This window comes from Dreissena polymorpha, chromosome 5 (genome assembly GCF_020536995.1).
Source record: "Dreissena polymorpha isolate Duluth1 chromosome 5, UMN_Dpol_1.0, whole genome shotgun sequence".
Lineage (NCBI taxonomy): Eukaryota > Metazoa > Mollusca > Bivalvia > Myida > Dreissenidae > Dreissena > Dreissena polymorpha.
The window spans coordinates 48,366,786-48,382,141 of NC_068359.1; the positions used below are offsets into that span (position 1 = coordinate 48,366,786).

Below are 15,356 nucleotides of genomic sequence, written 5' to 3' on the forward strand. Positions count from 1 at the left end.
GTAAACTTTCAAACACTATAAGGCCCAATTAGAGCCATTAAATAAACAGTAATTACCATGAACCTAGTGTCAAGAGGTAGAAAATAATCAACAGAGACTTTTCTACACTGAAATTACTGCTGGAATGTACTAAAAAAAACTCTCAAGTTTACACCCAAAAAAGGCCTAATTAATTGGGTATTTAAGCTCATTGTAAGCAATCAACATTCTGTTAAAAATTGCTATGCTGAGACAAGTAAATGTAATAAAGCCACTTAACGACTATTCACTGTAATTTATAAACTTTTTTGGTTTCAACGGTTTAAAAGTTTCAGCGTTATAATGAGAGAATAAATGACTGTGTGCTGACCTTAACCCTTTAAGCGCTGGAACCGGATTTTAAAGGCCTTTGCAAACAGTTTGGATCCAGATGAGACGCCACAGAACGTGGCGTCTCATCAGGATCCAAACTGTTTGCTATTCTGATAGTATTCTTTGAAAAAAATCGAAAAAAATGCTAATTTTATAAATTCAGCAAAAGACATTTTAGCAGACGAAAAATTTCCCAGCATGCAAAGGTTTAAAAGAAAATGTTAATGATACTTCAGCTACTGCTGTCATATTGGAATGTTTGTATATAGTATGATTAAATTCACCTTTTCTTGACATTATAAATTACATCTGTCCATAAATGACTTTCATTAACTGATCGAGGAATGTACATATAGGTAACAGTAACGCCTGTCACCTCAATGGATCATTGACCCACTCGTACAAACTTGCTTCTGTCATCCATGCGACATTAGGGCTGATTTTTATGAACTGCTTCTGATCTCTATTGATATTTATTATCATTGAAAATGCACTTAAATTGTAACAAATGTCAATTGGTAACCTGAATAATATCAATATAGAGGCATTATTTGAATTCATATAAAGCAAGCAGAACTAAAATTTCAAAGAGATTTATGCTTGCCTAGTGATGGATTATGCAATAAATATAAAATTTTATAAGCAATTTACGCTGATGCAAAGGTTTACTAAACAAGCTTAAACGTGACATTGAGCACTTTTTGATTGAGTACCAACTGAGGACAAATTGAGGAGGCTATTCAAGGCGGTCAGATTGATTTATGCCGAGACTTCCCATAACATCTTCACATGAACATGGCCACCTTTACTTCCTTCAGTGGTTTATGGCCAGGAATGCGATCACTGTCTATAATCAGATCATAATATTAACAAGGAAGGATGTACCACTATTTGACACTTACGCTTCGATTTGTGATTGAATTGTTACCCAATGATAATATAATCAAAATCACTGTCATAATTGCCATCAAAGGGAGAACAGTTCAATTAACAGTTATTGTCAAATAGCATGGTCAATTGATTTGAATTGCCACTATCTGAACCAAAATTATTATTATTAATGCTTCAGCAACTGTGCTGGGGCCGTATTCCAGTAGCTTCTATAGTTAAACTAGAAATGGCGCGGCAGAGGCCGACGCGTATCCCCACGCCGAATGTTTGACCTAGGTGTGCCCCAGGGTTGGTAATGGGGCCATGCATAGCTGAGATTGACCGTATTGTCATAAGAGAAGTTCATCATCAATTAGAAGTGAATTGGTGTAGAAATGAAGAAGTTATAGTAAAAGGCAATTTTGGGTGGGTGTGACATATGTGGGCAGGGCGCCCCAGGGTTGGTAATTGTGCCATGCATAGTTGAGATTGACCGTATTGTCATAAGAGAGGTTCAGTATCAATTTGAAGTGAATCGGTGTAGAAATGAAGAAATTATAGTAAAAGGCAATTTTGGGTGGGTGTGGTCTATGTGGGCGGGGCGCCCCAGGGTTGGTAATGGGGCCATGCATAGTTGAGATTGACTGTATTGTCTTAAGAGAAGTTCAATATCAATTTGAAGTGAATCGGTGTAGAAATGAAGAAATTATAGTAAAGGCAATTTTGGGTGGGTGTGGTCTATGTGGGCGGGGCCCCAGGGTTGGTTATGGGGCCATGCATAGTTGAGATTGACCCTAATGTCATAAGAGAAGTTCAGTATCAATTTGAAGTGAATCCGTGTAGAAATGAAAAAATTATAGTAAATGGAATTTTTTTGGTGGGTGTGGCCTATGTGGGCGGGCGCCCCAGGGTTGGGATTGGGGCCATGCATAGTTGAGATTGACCCTAATGTCATAACAAAAGTTCAGTATCAATTTGAAGTGAATCCGTGTAGAAATGAAAAAATTATAGTAAATGGAAATTTTTGGTGGGTGTGGCCTATGTGGGCGGGGCGCCCCAGGGTTGGGAATGGGGCCATGCATGGTTGAGATTGACCGTATTGTCATAGGTGAGGTCCAGTATCAATTTGAAGTGAATCGGTGTAGAAATAAAGAAGTAAATGTAAAATAACCTAAAAAATGAGTGATAATTTCTGACGCGGCCCCACCCCAACCCCTATAACTTTTGACCCAGGGGTCAGATCAAAATTCCAAATAGTGCAGGGTTGCACATATGCTCATAGCTACCATGTGTGTAAATTTCAAGGTTCTAGTGCTTTTAGTGTAGGAGGAGATAGTGGCCAGGACGGACGGACAGACGGACGGACAGACGGACGGACGGACGGACGGCGGAGATCACCACAATATCCCCACCTTTTTTTCAAAAAGCGTGGGGATAAAAAAAACTTAAGTTGAAATATTGCGCAATATTTTTTCTTATCTCCGCCATTTTTTTCTTTATACATAAGATTTACTTAAGTTAAATTCTTGTAGCTTCATAAACTTAATAAATTTCTTTACTCTGTGTATTTTTTCTCATATATTCAAAAATAAGTTAACTTCCTTTAACTCTTAAAGGAATTTCTTAAAGAGAAAATACTAAGCGTCTCATGTTTTGATTTTTACATTTCAAATTTAACTTAAGAAATTTATTTCAGAAATTTCTTAAGTTAAGTGAAAACTTAAGAAGCTACTGGAATACGGCCCCTGGAAAAGAATATTGGCTAAATCTTACAAGTGGGTCTATGAAGTTTTAGCTTAAACCTTAGAAGAGGTTTTTTTCAAGTTCCTATGTATGTTCTCATAAAGATCACAATATAAAAAAGTTTGCAGATTATCTTTTTTTTAAAATGAAATAGAGGATTTATTAACTACTTGAAAGAATCCAGGCTAACATCCACACTTAGCAACCACACAGTTGAGTGTAACCCCCAGAAGTATTGTAAAAAAAAAAGTTTTACAAGCTTCATGAAAAGATGGGATCTTCTCCACTATGAATGCTGCCAAATGTAATAATTCCTGATAAAATGAAAAGATGTATGATAGCTCATGTGTGATAGTGCCAAGAACAAGAGATTTCTTGCATCTCAAGACTCAGGTCTGAAGACCTTCTTACATGGACCACATACCATGACCAAACATACAGATATCGAGATCAAAGGACAGTTTTATCTTGAAGAAATATAAAAATACAAAAACAATCATTCAGAAATGAGATGGGCTAATGTTCACTGATAACAACAAGTGAACTCAATTTGCCAATATAATGACTTTCTAGTTTAGTTATCTTTACTATCAACCTTTCCATTATTTTTCCTACTCAACTTTGCCGAATTTTTCATTTGACTTATTTCATAATCAGACAAATAGCAACACTTGTGTATAAGCTTAATTTGTTAAGTAGTTTATTTGATTTTTCATTTTTTACACCTTGTTTTGTAGTCTATTTGTTGGTTTCTTATACCCCAACATTTTACAAAGATTATTTTCTGCACATGCATTTCTGTTCTATCACGCAAATTGTGAAATTGTTTCGGGCAATACCAATGAGGATTTGACACATATTTAAGTGTTAGCCCCATAATCAGTAGCTCATAATCAATTACACTTGCGTAAAGGTGATTGATTGAAGACCATTATGTGATTGATTGCAGAGAATTTCCAAAGCATCAGTTCGAGGATGTGTGCCTGGGTCAATTGGGCTAGTCATTACCACACAGTTATCTCCACATTTTACAAACTGCATTCCATTAGTTTATACCTATCTTCCGGTAGGCTAATTTTTTTTTCAATTTCTTTAGCACTTCAAGATGTCTGTGAAGAATCTTTTGCACAGAGTTCCGACACTTTTATTCCTGTCAATCAGTGTTTTTAACAGACATGTGATTAAAAGTCTATTCCTAGACCATTCATTCTTATCACGAGACATGCCGGAAAAATGTTTGGAGATTATTTTTCTTCAATCACTTATTTTGCAATCTCGTGTACATCAAGAACCAATTCTGCGGCCAGATAATCTGAGTGCCCTCAGTTTTAGGTCAAACTAACATTCCATGACTTTTTTACCCATATTACAGCAATCCAAAGAATGTCAGAGGAGCACATTTTTGTGAAGTTCAGGAAGCACTCAACCTCAGACACGATTTACCAATGTATGATTGCATATTTTAAGAAAACAAGCAAACGTTTTAGACAGACAGACGGATGCACTGACGAGTGGACAAAGCCAATTCTATATCCCTCCACCTTTGGCAGGGGATAAAAAGGCGACTTTGTTGAATTTATTTTCCGCCATATTAAGTTTGTGACAGACTGACAGACGGACAGACAAGCCAGTTTTATATCCCTTGACCTTTGGCGGGGGATAATTAATGCCAACTTTGTAACCCTATTGTGAACAGGCATATTCATAATAGTCACACTGTAAGGGGCAGTGTATCCTGGGTTTGTATTTCCAAGTCCTTCTGTGCCTGAGGCTGTCCAAGCACTCTTAACCCTTTGCATGCTGGAAAATTTGTCGACTGCTAAAATGTTGTTGCTGAATTTCTAAAATTAGCATTTTCTTCGATTTTTTTCAAAGAATACCATCAGAATAGCAAACAGTTTGGATCCTGATGAGACGCAACGTTCTGTGGCGTCTCATCTGAATCCAAACTGTTTGCAAAGGCCTTCAAAATTCGGTTCCAGCACTGAAAGAGTTAACTAATAACCTTACTAGGCTCACGCAAGTTTGGACGAATTTTGAATCATAGCGGCAATGTCAAACTATTAAGTTGTTACTGGAAGATTTTCAAATGTTGGTGTGGTCTTGTGTAGTGGGGCGAAGCCAGAATACCTGAACAAAAACCCCTCTATTCCCATATGGGAACCACAAACAGACTCACTTTCTACCGAGAACCCATGTCCCTTAAGTTAGAAGTGAGAAGCGTGTGTGCCAACTGGACACTCCTCAGGATTTTGATTCATTTGACATGTACTCAATTTACTAAAATTTAAGCTGACTAAATCTCACCTCGTATTCCTCTTCGTATTGTCGTTCATCGTAGTACTGGTCGTCGTAGTCAAACTGGGTCATCTCGATGTCAGTGAGGCCCATGTTGTCCGTGCTCTGAGAGAACATGAGCGGTCGCCGTGACGATGGCTCCAGCAACCTGCAAATAAATGCGAAAAATGTTTTTTACCATTGGACAATTTGTTTTTTTAATTATATGACAAAATGTAGGATCCTTTATGTTCGTAAGCATGAAATTTCATGGTTTTTCAAAAAATGAATTTTTCGATGACACATTAATTTTATTTTTTTTAATTCTTATTTTGGAAAAATGTTGAATTTGTGTCTGTAATTTTCTAATGTCTTTGTGCTAAATTCAAGATTTCGGTCAACCCACGAAATCAACAAAATTGTATGTCCCATGAATAATATTGATTTTACAGTATCTGTTTTTTAAATGATGGGATATAATGAATAACGATTGGCATTGATTTTTTTTTTTTAGATTTCCATGCTTCATTGAACATTTTGATATTGTTGTGCTTCAATATTTTAGTTTTCAGGCTATAAGAACATCATAACAAAAATGCTGACATCTGATGTAACATGAAAATCTTCCAAGTTTCATGTGAAATAAAATTGAGAAATTATAAAAAAATATTTTATGAAATGAAGAACTATCCATATATTATAGATATTTTTTTTTTAATAATTTGTATTAAAACACCTGCCTGTTGAAGCAAATACTTAAACAACAACATAATCTTTCAAAATCAGCATCAATTAAACAATATGCAAGACACGAAATTGAAGATAAACCATCAAAATCACCATCAATAAAACATTATACAAGACACGAAAATGAAGATAAACAATCTAAATATCATCAAGAAAATCAAGTTGTCCAATACATTACTGCCAATAATGCTGAATATTACTAAATATTCCCCATTTTATCAAAGACAATATCTGTTTTAGTGATAGAAGCATAGGAAAATCTGGATCGGCAGTCAGAAGAGAAACATCCCCAGGGTTGGTAGGAAGTCATTTTTTGTACAGATGTGTTACATAAAAGTTGTAAGAACATCAGACTCCGCAGGAAACTCGGATGCTTTGATAACAGTTCAATGTTTCAATACATTCCGACACAAGGCTAGTCTGTGTTGATATCAGCATATCATGGCAGCACACAATAAAATTGCTGGTTATAGCAGACACTACTCCACGGGAACGGGAATGTATGAATATTGGAGAGCTAAGTTTGGAACTTCCTGCACAAAAACAGTTTATTTTCATGCAATTTTTTTTTCATTCTTGTAACTCCATATTGATATGCCTTCATGCCTTCAGTGAAATGCAAAAAAAACTAAGCTAAGTCTAAGCTAACTTCATATTGTTAAACCTCCAAACTTTATCCGAACATGCCATAACTTGTGCATGCCGAAACACTAGGCATTAATGAAATTCAAATGGATGTTTGACATTCGACCTGGGCATGTTCATATTGTAAATAAAATTCTTCATCTGCAGATACAAACATTTGTTGATCTGAAATAATATAAAGTACTATTGTCTTTCAAATAGCTTCGCACTTTCGCAGGCTGGTCTGAAGCTACGATGGCTAAATATTGCATAAGACCCATTTTCGCATGATGTGACTCATATTCCTGTGACAAACCACGCGATATGGATAAAAAACCCAGAGCAGTTGGGAATAAGAACCATCTGTAAAATACAAACATACTACATGTCTCGTTTGCAAAGAATAATTACAGGACTTCCAATGTATGACAGTTGCTATGCAGGTTATTCCTTAAACCTCATAGGAATTGCAGGTAACAAGCTCCTTCCCACCCTAGTCCCCTCCCCCCCTGTTTCAATTAACATCTCCTGTATTCCATGCTCTAGCATTCATGTGGCACAACCTCCAGCATTCCTCCATATTTCACACCCAATCGCCATAAACTACAGATGCCAGTAGATTATGGCACTGCTGGTATAAATTGGCCACAAATTCATGAAAATTACCCCCTAATATCTGAAGTAAAGCCTTTTTTCTCTATGGGTGTAACTTAAGTATTATTGGAATCAGTGTTTAAAATGATTTTTTCGGGAAATAATGATATTGCAATAAGGCATCAACCTACTGGTAACTGAGCTTTGAGGATTTATACAAATCATGAACAAAGTTGCTGGGATTACATGTATTAAATCTTCAAAGCTGAAGTTTTGACATTTGATTGGCAAAAACTTATACATGTATTTTCAATATTGTGACATCAGCAAAAAGTCAAAATTTTTGGCACAACTATTTTACTATTACATTGTGCATAATTTATTTAACATAATCCGCTTCTGAGACTGCAAAACCTTGCCTTGCTTTATGGCCGAAAGCGTGGCTCCTCATCAGACTGAGTAACTGCGCAGGCTGATCTGGAGCTTCATTTTTGCATGATGCGTCTCATACATAATGCAAGTTAACTAACCCACTTCTGCATGAGGGAAATCTGGAGATGTGTGAAACTCATTATCTTAATCGACCAGTGGTCAGTTCAAGCCACTATCCTAATGGACCAGGGTCAGTTCCAGCCACCTGATATTGCTGATCTCTGATCCTGGTAATCATCAAAGGGGCAAACACTGATTAAAACAAATGGCCAAGGTGAGCACAGTGCTATCAGAAGCAGCTCATTAATCATACTTTTAGAAGTAGGTAGAAAAAATCCCTCCAATGTATTGGCTATTTGATTATATTACTTTCCCAAAATATGTTTTCGGTATACTCAAGATTTTGCAGTATTGCTTTTTTTAAATGGTGCAAGAGCACCCCGGCGAAATGTTGTTCATGATTTCATGAACACTTCAAGCCAATCAAGAACTGTTCATGAACGGTTCTGAAAAAGTTCCTGAGCTTGGTTCATGAACTTTTGGACATGAACTGTTCTTAAGACATGTTCATGAACTGTTTATGAATTATTGTTGAACATTTCAAAGTTCATGAACAGTTCTTCATCTAACCATAAATACTTAGTGATGAACATTTCATGCACAAGTATTTCTAATGACTTTTCTGAGACAGACTTTAAGGATCCATCATGAATAATTCATGAATTCCTTTGTGCTAGATGTTTCATACATATTTTTGAAAGTAATATTGAAATGTCTAGCATACAAATCTTGTAGATTTGTGAAACCTGTGAAGTTAGTATGAATATGCATAGTACTTTCACCACTGTAAGTTAGAGTTCTTGACCTGTTCTAGAGAATTTTAAGAACATTTGTACAAGAACTGTTCAAGAACTGCCTTCAGGAACACTTCAATAACTTTTTAAGGACCTTTCCTGTTCTTGAATTATTCTTAAACTATTCTTGAACACTTTAAGAACTTTTTTGAACAACATGTTTCCTTCTGATGTTCTTAAACAGGTCTACACAATGTTTTTGAACGTATGATGGACTTTTTAAGAATCCAATATGTTCTTAAAAGGATCTGTCATTGTTCTTGGAAGACTTAAAAGACAAGTTTAAGAACGTTTTAAGGACATCTTATTTCAAGAACAGTTTAAGATGATATCAAGAACTCAATGTACATTGCATTGCTGTTTTTACAAAGAAAGAATATTGTGTGCACAGGAAGTTGAAACGGCAGGCACATGGTTTATGTTATATTTGAAAATGTAAGTCTTTAATAAATTACCGGCTGAACTGATCAGCCATTGGTTCCATTTCAAGTTCTTTGGCACTGTAAGTGTAACCATTTCAGGGAAACCATTGATTAGTAAATGATTCTTGAACTGAAAATGAGACTATTCATAATCTTTTCAATACATGAATTATTCATGAACATATAGTGCAAAGTTGTATTATGAAATTTAAAGAGTATTATCAAACCACTTGTATCTCAGTTATTAGTGTTATATTTAAATTATTGTTATATGTTGCTATCAATATGTTAAGTGCTAATACAAGACTTGTTTCTTCTTACCCTGACCTGTTTGTTGAGCTTTAGTAACACTTATGATAACCTTTGCATAAATTGACAAATTCTTGTTCATGAATAGTTCATGAACATTTCATGCCACCTCAGTTCATGAACTCTTGAAGAACTATGGTTCATGAACTATTCACTTACAGTTCGTGAACAGAAAATGAGCCATTGAAAAATAGAAGAAAAAATTCATGAACTGTTCGTGAACAGCAAAACCCTGAAGAATTTTTCAAGAATTGTGTTGTTCATGAACTGTTCAAGAACACTTCATGCCACTGATGTTCATGAATAGTTCATGAACATTTCATGCCATAATGGTTCAAGAATAGTTCATGAACACTTCATGCCACATGGGTTCAAGAATAGTTCATGAACACTTCATGCCATAAGGGTTCAATAATAGTTCATGAACACTTCATGCCATTAGGTTTCAAGAATATTTCATGAACACTTCATGCCATAAGTGTTCATGAACAGTTCATGAACTAAAATTTCAAGAACTTTTCACAGACGTGGCTCATTTTCTGTTCACGAACTATTCGTGAACAGTTCATGAACTCAGTTCACGAACAGTTCATGAACTGTTCACAAATTATTCGTGAACTGCAGAACAACATTTCGCAGGGGCATTAACCTCAGGTGTGTTAATTGTAACCATTTCATATAAAAAATGTATGAACACATTTTTTAAAATATAAACCCATTTATGCCTAGTGGACTCTCCCATCCTTCTAAATTGGATCAATTTATTTCCAAAATTAGGGATGTCTAGTATATTTATTTCTATATTTAGAATATTTCTAACAGAAATTCCTTTAAGCAAACAACACAGACCCAGATGAGACGCCGCATCATGCAGCGTCTCATCTGGGTCTATGATGTTTGCCAAGGCCTTTTTTCTTGACGCTTTTTTTTTTTAATTTCAAGTACAAAAAAACTGTTGTTTTTTTATATAATTTATTTTAGGAGGAATGCCAGGCCACTTGCTGGATTGAAATGATATCAGAATAAACATATGAGCCGCTCTTGTTCAACAGTGCTTAATTTAAGTGAGTAAAATGTTGTCCTGACATCACAGGCTTTTCTTGGGCAAAACATAAAGCACAATTTGCTTTAAGCCCTGTTTTCCCAGACTGAGGCTCATATTTTCACCTAAAGAGAAACTATACCATTCTGGCCTAAAATCATTTTTAGAAAACTGATTTACGATGCTTCCACTAAGAAAATTCCATAACTCAATTAATACTGCACTAATAGTTTATTATACCTGAGTTCTGTTTTTTGTTACAGACCTAAATGGCCCCAGTAATAAGAACATTAATTTCATCAAGAATAAATTGGCTAAGTATAAATCATAAACACACCTAGAATAATAGAGATAAGACATAACAAATTATTTCACAATTATCAAACACTAATTAATTGTTTATAATTACTTACTTCCATAAATAATTTACCTATAGGAATGTTTTTCACGCTCAGCAGTTTTTGTCTCAGGGAAAATAGCAGGAATTACCTTTTGTATTTCTTACCGGTATATTCTATTGATAAGAGTTTGAACAACTGACTAACAAATACTGCGTCATTTGCACGGCTTTTCATAAATTGATACTTTTTTAGTACAAGGGAACGTTTGTAAATAATAACATCATAAAATGCTGCCCAATTTTTGCATTTACATTTAATCAATCCTGAAATTAACCATCTCACAAAATGAGAATCAACAAGAGAGAACTTTATTGCATTTAAATTGCAATCTTAAAAGACGGTGGCTCCAAGAATATGGAGAGTTGTTGCAGCAGAAGCAATGTCTGTTATTTAAGCAGAATTATTGACAATTGTACTTCAATTTCTCAAGTTTCTAATCCAAACACATTAGTTTCCAAAGTTTGCGATGGGTTGCAAAATACTGCAAAAATCAAGAAATTGCCCATTTGATATGAAATGTTGTATGATTTATCAATACCTAATTCCATAATTTAATTGCATTTTTTTATAATTTTACAAACATAAGAACAAACAACCCTGTAACCCAAAACTAACGAAGCTGATATCACTGACTTTCCTTTCAATCTGTTAAAACACAGATGGAGCAAAAAACTGTTTTAAAGCACTTCAATTAGTGTTTTCAAGAAAAACCAGAATACTCTTCAATTGCGGAGGTACATTTTGTTGGAAGGTAACTTTCCCAGGTAGAAGAGAGTTTGCAAGGGAAGGTAACTGTGAACGAGGCATCATTGACTGCCTTTTGGCCAGGTATACGGTATATCTCAAACGATTTAGGGTTTACAAATGCATTTAACAGACATGGGCATACATGCCATGTTCAACTTGGTTCATGATTCATGAATTATTCCAGTATGAAATGTATGAAAGTGTGTAGAAAATTTAATGTGATATAGATAAAAGTGCATTCTGCAGTGAATGGCTACAGAGTTTGATATTTTATAAAGGACTGGAGATCATTGTTTTAAACGTTTGATTAATTGTTTTATTATATTAAACTCATCTAGATTAATTAGCTCAAGCAAACATATCATTATCATGTACTCAAAAGAATTTAAAAACATCAATGTTTAAAGTATGCACAATAAATTGTATATTTATCGCTGAACAAAAATTATTTATAATGTTCGCACGCTTTTATGGCAGCACTATTTTCCAAAATCAACCATTTCATGCAACTGTTGAACCCTTTACAAAGAGGAATCAATGAATATATAGAATAATAGAAGTATATTATTAAACAGCTGTTGAATCTTCATCATGGCAACCACTGCCAGAAAATGCCTGGCACACACATTTGCAAACAGATTTTTGCCTGTTTTTTTTATAACAATTTGATGTCTTTAAATTGATTGAATTGTTTAAGACCTCTCATCATAATACTTATAGGCACTTATGTGAATAATATGGCAGGAGATTCATATGAATGCAATCTTCTTAGAGACCCGAAGATAATACTGGAGCTAAAATTGATTACATTTTAAGTAGGCAAGACAGTGTTCCCATTGTTACCGTAATTATATCAACAAAACTTTAACACCAATAGATATTGTTTCTCAATATTTACATTCTCGGAATAATAATTCATGTTTATTTATTTATCCGAACATTTGGACATACTTGATAAACATGTAAATACACTTGAACTGTGAAAGTCAATATCATCAAATTGGGCTTCTTTCTGAAAACCTTATAAAGAATATATCTAAATAACCATGACCAGCAATTTTTTTGTATATATCAAATTATAAAAAAATGCATTAATCTTATTAAATGAAATTTTCTAACCAATTTGATTCAGCTTTGTCATGCACGTTAACCCAATTACGCATCATGGAGAAATTCAATGAAATAATAAGTAGCGATTTTGTTCTTCATTTTCTTATTACCTGATAAAATCCATTAAATGTCAATGACCATTGATAATTGCTGAATGAGAAATCTATTTACTATGTAATTGACTTCAGATATTCTTGGTGTGGGACATTTGCCCCTACAAAGGTTTACAAATATATCTAACTTGTTCATTGAATTAATGAGTTCCGTTAAGGTCAATTTATTTTTCATTCCTCATTTATCCAATATATCCCACCCCAGTGAAATTGTACAGACATTTTATTGGCACAATTTCACCATATTTCTTCATTGAAAAGTCCAGACCACCCCAAACATTTTCGCCGCTGTAAACGATACTAACGATAAAGATTTCGGATTCTATTGAACAGCAGAGATAAAGATTACAATTAAACAAGTACCCCTCCTCCTAAGTGTTCATAATCAAAAAATAAATCAAGGAATTAAGTTTCACAATTGATAATCACTGTGATCTAAAATCTTAACGATTTTGATCGCTTTCTTTATACGTGGACACAAAGGATCCAATCATCTGGTAATCTGGACGCGTCATCGTGAAACCAAGCCATAAACATTAGGTAATGATATGAGCATCTTTTTTCGGTCATTTGTCAATGATGTACGGGATCTTTTTACCACAGCCACTCCAATTTCACGTAACAACCAAATCCAGACACGTTGGAGATTGTTCTTATAATGGTGATCATTTTCGTCACGAAACTGCCTTCCCCGCTCTGAACAATACTGGCTTTGCAATTCATCTCCCATTGTCAGAGTTGATAAATTGTTCGAGATTAATGTATTTTGATATACTGTAAATTACCAAAAAGATAAGAGGAAAGTTCTACACTTTCAAAGATCAAATCTTATCCGCAACCACAAGGACACATCGTGATATTAAGATACTTAGATTCTTTCTGATATTTTTCATGTATTTTATTAAAAGATTTTAATCCTATCTCTAAAAACAAGAGGTAAATAAAATTCAAATGAAACTCATGAATATGAGTGCATGCAGTGACCAATCAGATCAATGCATGCAGTGACCAATCAGATCACTCTATTTTAAACACAGGCAAACAAATACTTATCAAAGACCAAAACTTTATGGCGTTTACTTTCTATTAATTTTAGTTAATTTTGAATAACAAGTGTAAACTTATTGAATCTTTCCCCATCTGACAGTTGTTTTAATTTTGTTGTTTTGCTATAAATTTAAAGTGGCCTCAATGGAATATAGACAAATCATTACAACAACTCTCTTTTGCTATATAAAAATGATTTAAAAAAAAACACATAACCATTTAATTAAATGCCATAATGTCATTCATAGATTCTATAAGGATGACCTACAATATTCACACGTCCTTCGTGCGCCATTATTTGATCTTTGAAATTCCTAAAGTCGCTTTGTAAATGACTTAATAGCACAAAATGTCAATCAAATCTTTGTAGATTGGTGCCTTCTGTGTGAAAGCCATTGTGATTAGTTCTAATTGATAGCTTATTAATCGCGCTTAATAGATTCATGTAATAATATCTGATAAAATATTAATTAAGATAGCCGAAGTTGGTCAATAGCAAAAATTCTGTCATTGTTCAGAGGTAGACCTACATCTGTGCTACCATAGAACAATATTCATTATCTTCTTTGATCAAGACAGACATGCTGTCTCTATGATATAATTAAACACTTAAATGTTTAATAATGTTTAAATATTTTTAATAATTGAACTGTATGCTTATTTGCATACTGTATAATTCAAAAGGTTTGAACGAAATATTCCATGTAGCCAAAAACATGAGCTTAAAGTTTAAAAGCCTTAGGCTGACTACTAAATCTGATGAAATCAATTGACATTGATGCAATTTCCATTATTTTTTGCTAAAAAACTTCAAAATGAAAAATTATTTCTTTGGAAAAATCAAATAATTTGGTTTATCCAGAATTGACTTACCCACTGTACGGAAATGGATAGAAAGATGGGGGTGGCGTAGGGGGTCTGTTGTATCCATAAATGTCTTCCTCTGTCTGGGTTCCTATGGAGACCATGTTGCTGGTGGTGGGGCGTGTTTTCATCTTATTCTTGTTGACACGCCTCAGCACCTCGACCACTATCGGCTCCTCAGCGGTACGGAATGCCTCCACGGCCTCCTCGTGTGACGCCTGAGACAGATCACGACCATTCACCTGAAATCATACAAAGGCACATGGTTAGGACAAATCACGACCATTCACCTGAAATCATACAAAGTACACTGGTTAGGACAGATCCCGACCAATGCATTCTCAATATACACGGAAAGTTTTTTATGGGTGCACACCATCACAGGTTTAATACATTTAAACACTTATATAAACTCCCATAACAATTACTGTCATCTTGATAGAGTGCATAGTGCGACGACATGTCATTTGGACTGCTGTTGTTCATCATAATTAGTTATGATTATAATGATGTGTTACAACAAAAGCAAAAATTCCAAACACTGCACGCCTACATATTACAAAATGTGCACGCATTTCGCATTTCGATAGACGAATCACTTTATAACAGACCCCAATCAGAAATGTCACCACTGAAAGGTCATGGTGCCATAAATCAGAAGAGAATCACAACTCGTGTCAACATCACACCATTTTCGCCAGCTTTATCATCCTAAATGTGACTAGTAATGGGCACATTTCTATTTAACTGTAAGCATTATACCAATGTAAGTACACAATTAATGCAATTTACTTTTGTTTATCATCCTT

The 15,356-nt window shown here is 34.6% G+C and overlaps 1 protein-coding gene across 1 annotated transcript in view; it reads right to left on the bottom strand.

The window, feature by feature from the left end:
- LOC127832489 (E3 ubiquitin-protein ligase PDZRN3-like) overlaps nucleotides 1-15,356 on the bottom strand; it is a 240,449-nt gene that overhangs the window by 24,779 nt on the left and 200,314 nt on the right. Inside the window, exons 4-5 of the mRNA XM_052357991.1 lie at nucleotides 14,557-14,789; nucleotides 5,272-5,410 (exon numbers count right to left, since the gene is read on the bottom strand). Coding sequence (XP_052213951.1) covers nucleotides 5,272-5,410; nucleotides 14,557-14,789 — 372 coding nt within the window. The remainder of the gene's footprint in view (nucleotides 1-5,271; nucleotides 5,411-14,556; nucleotides 14,790-15,356) is intronic.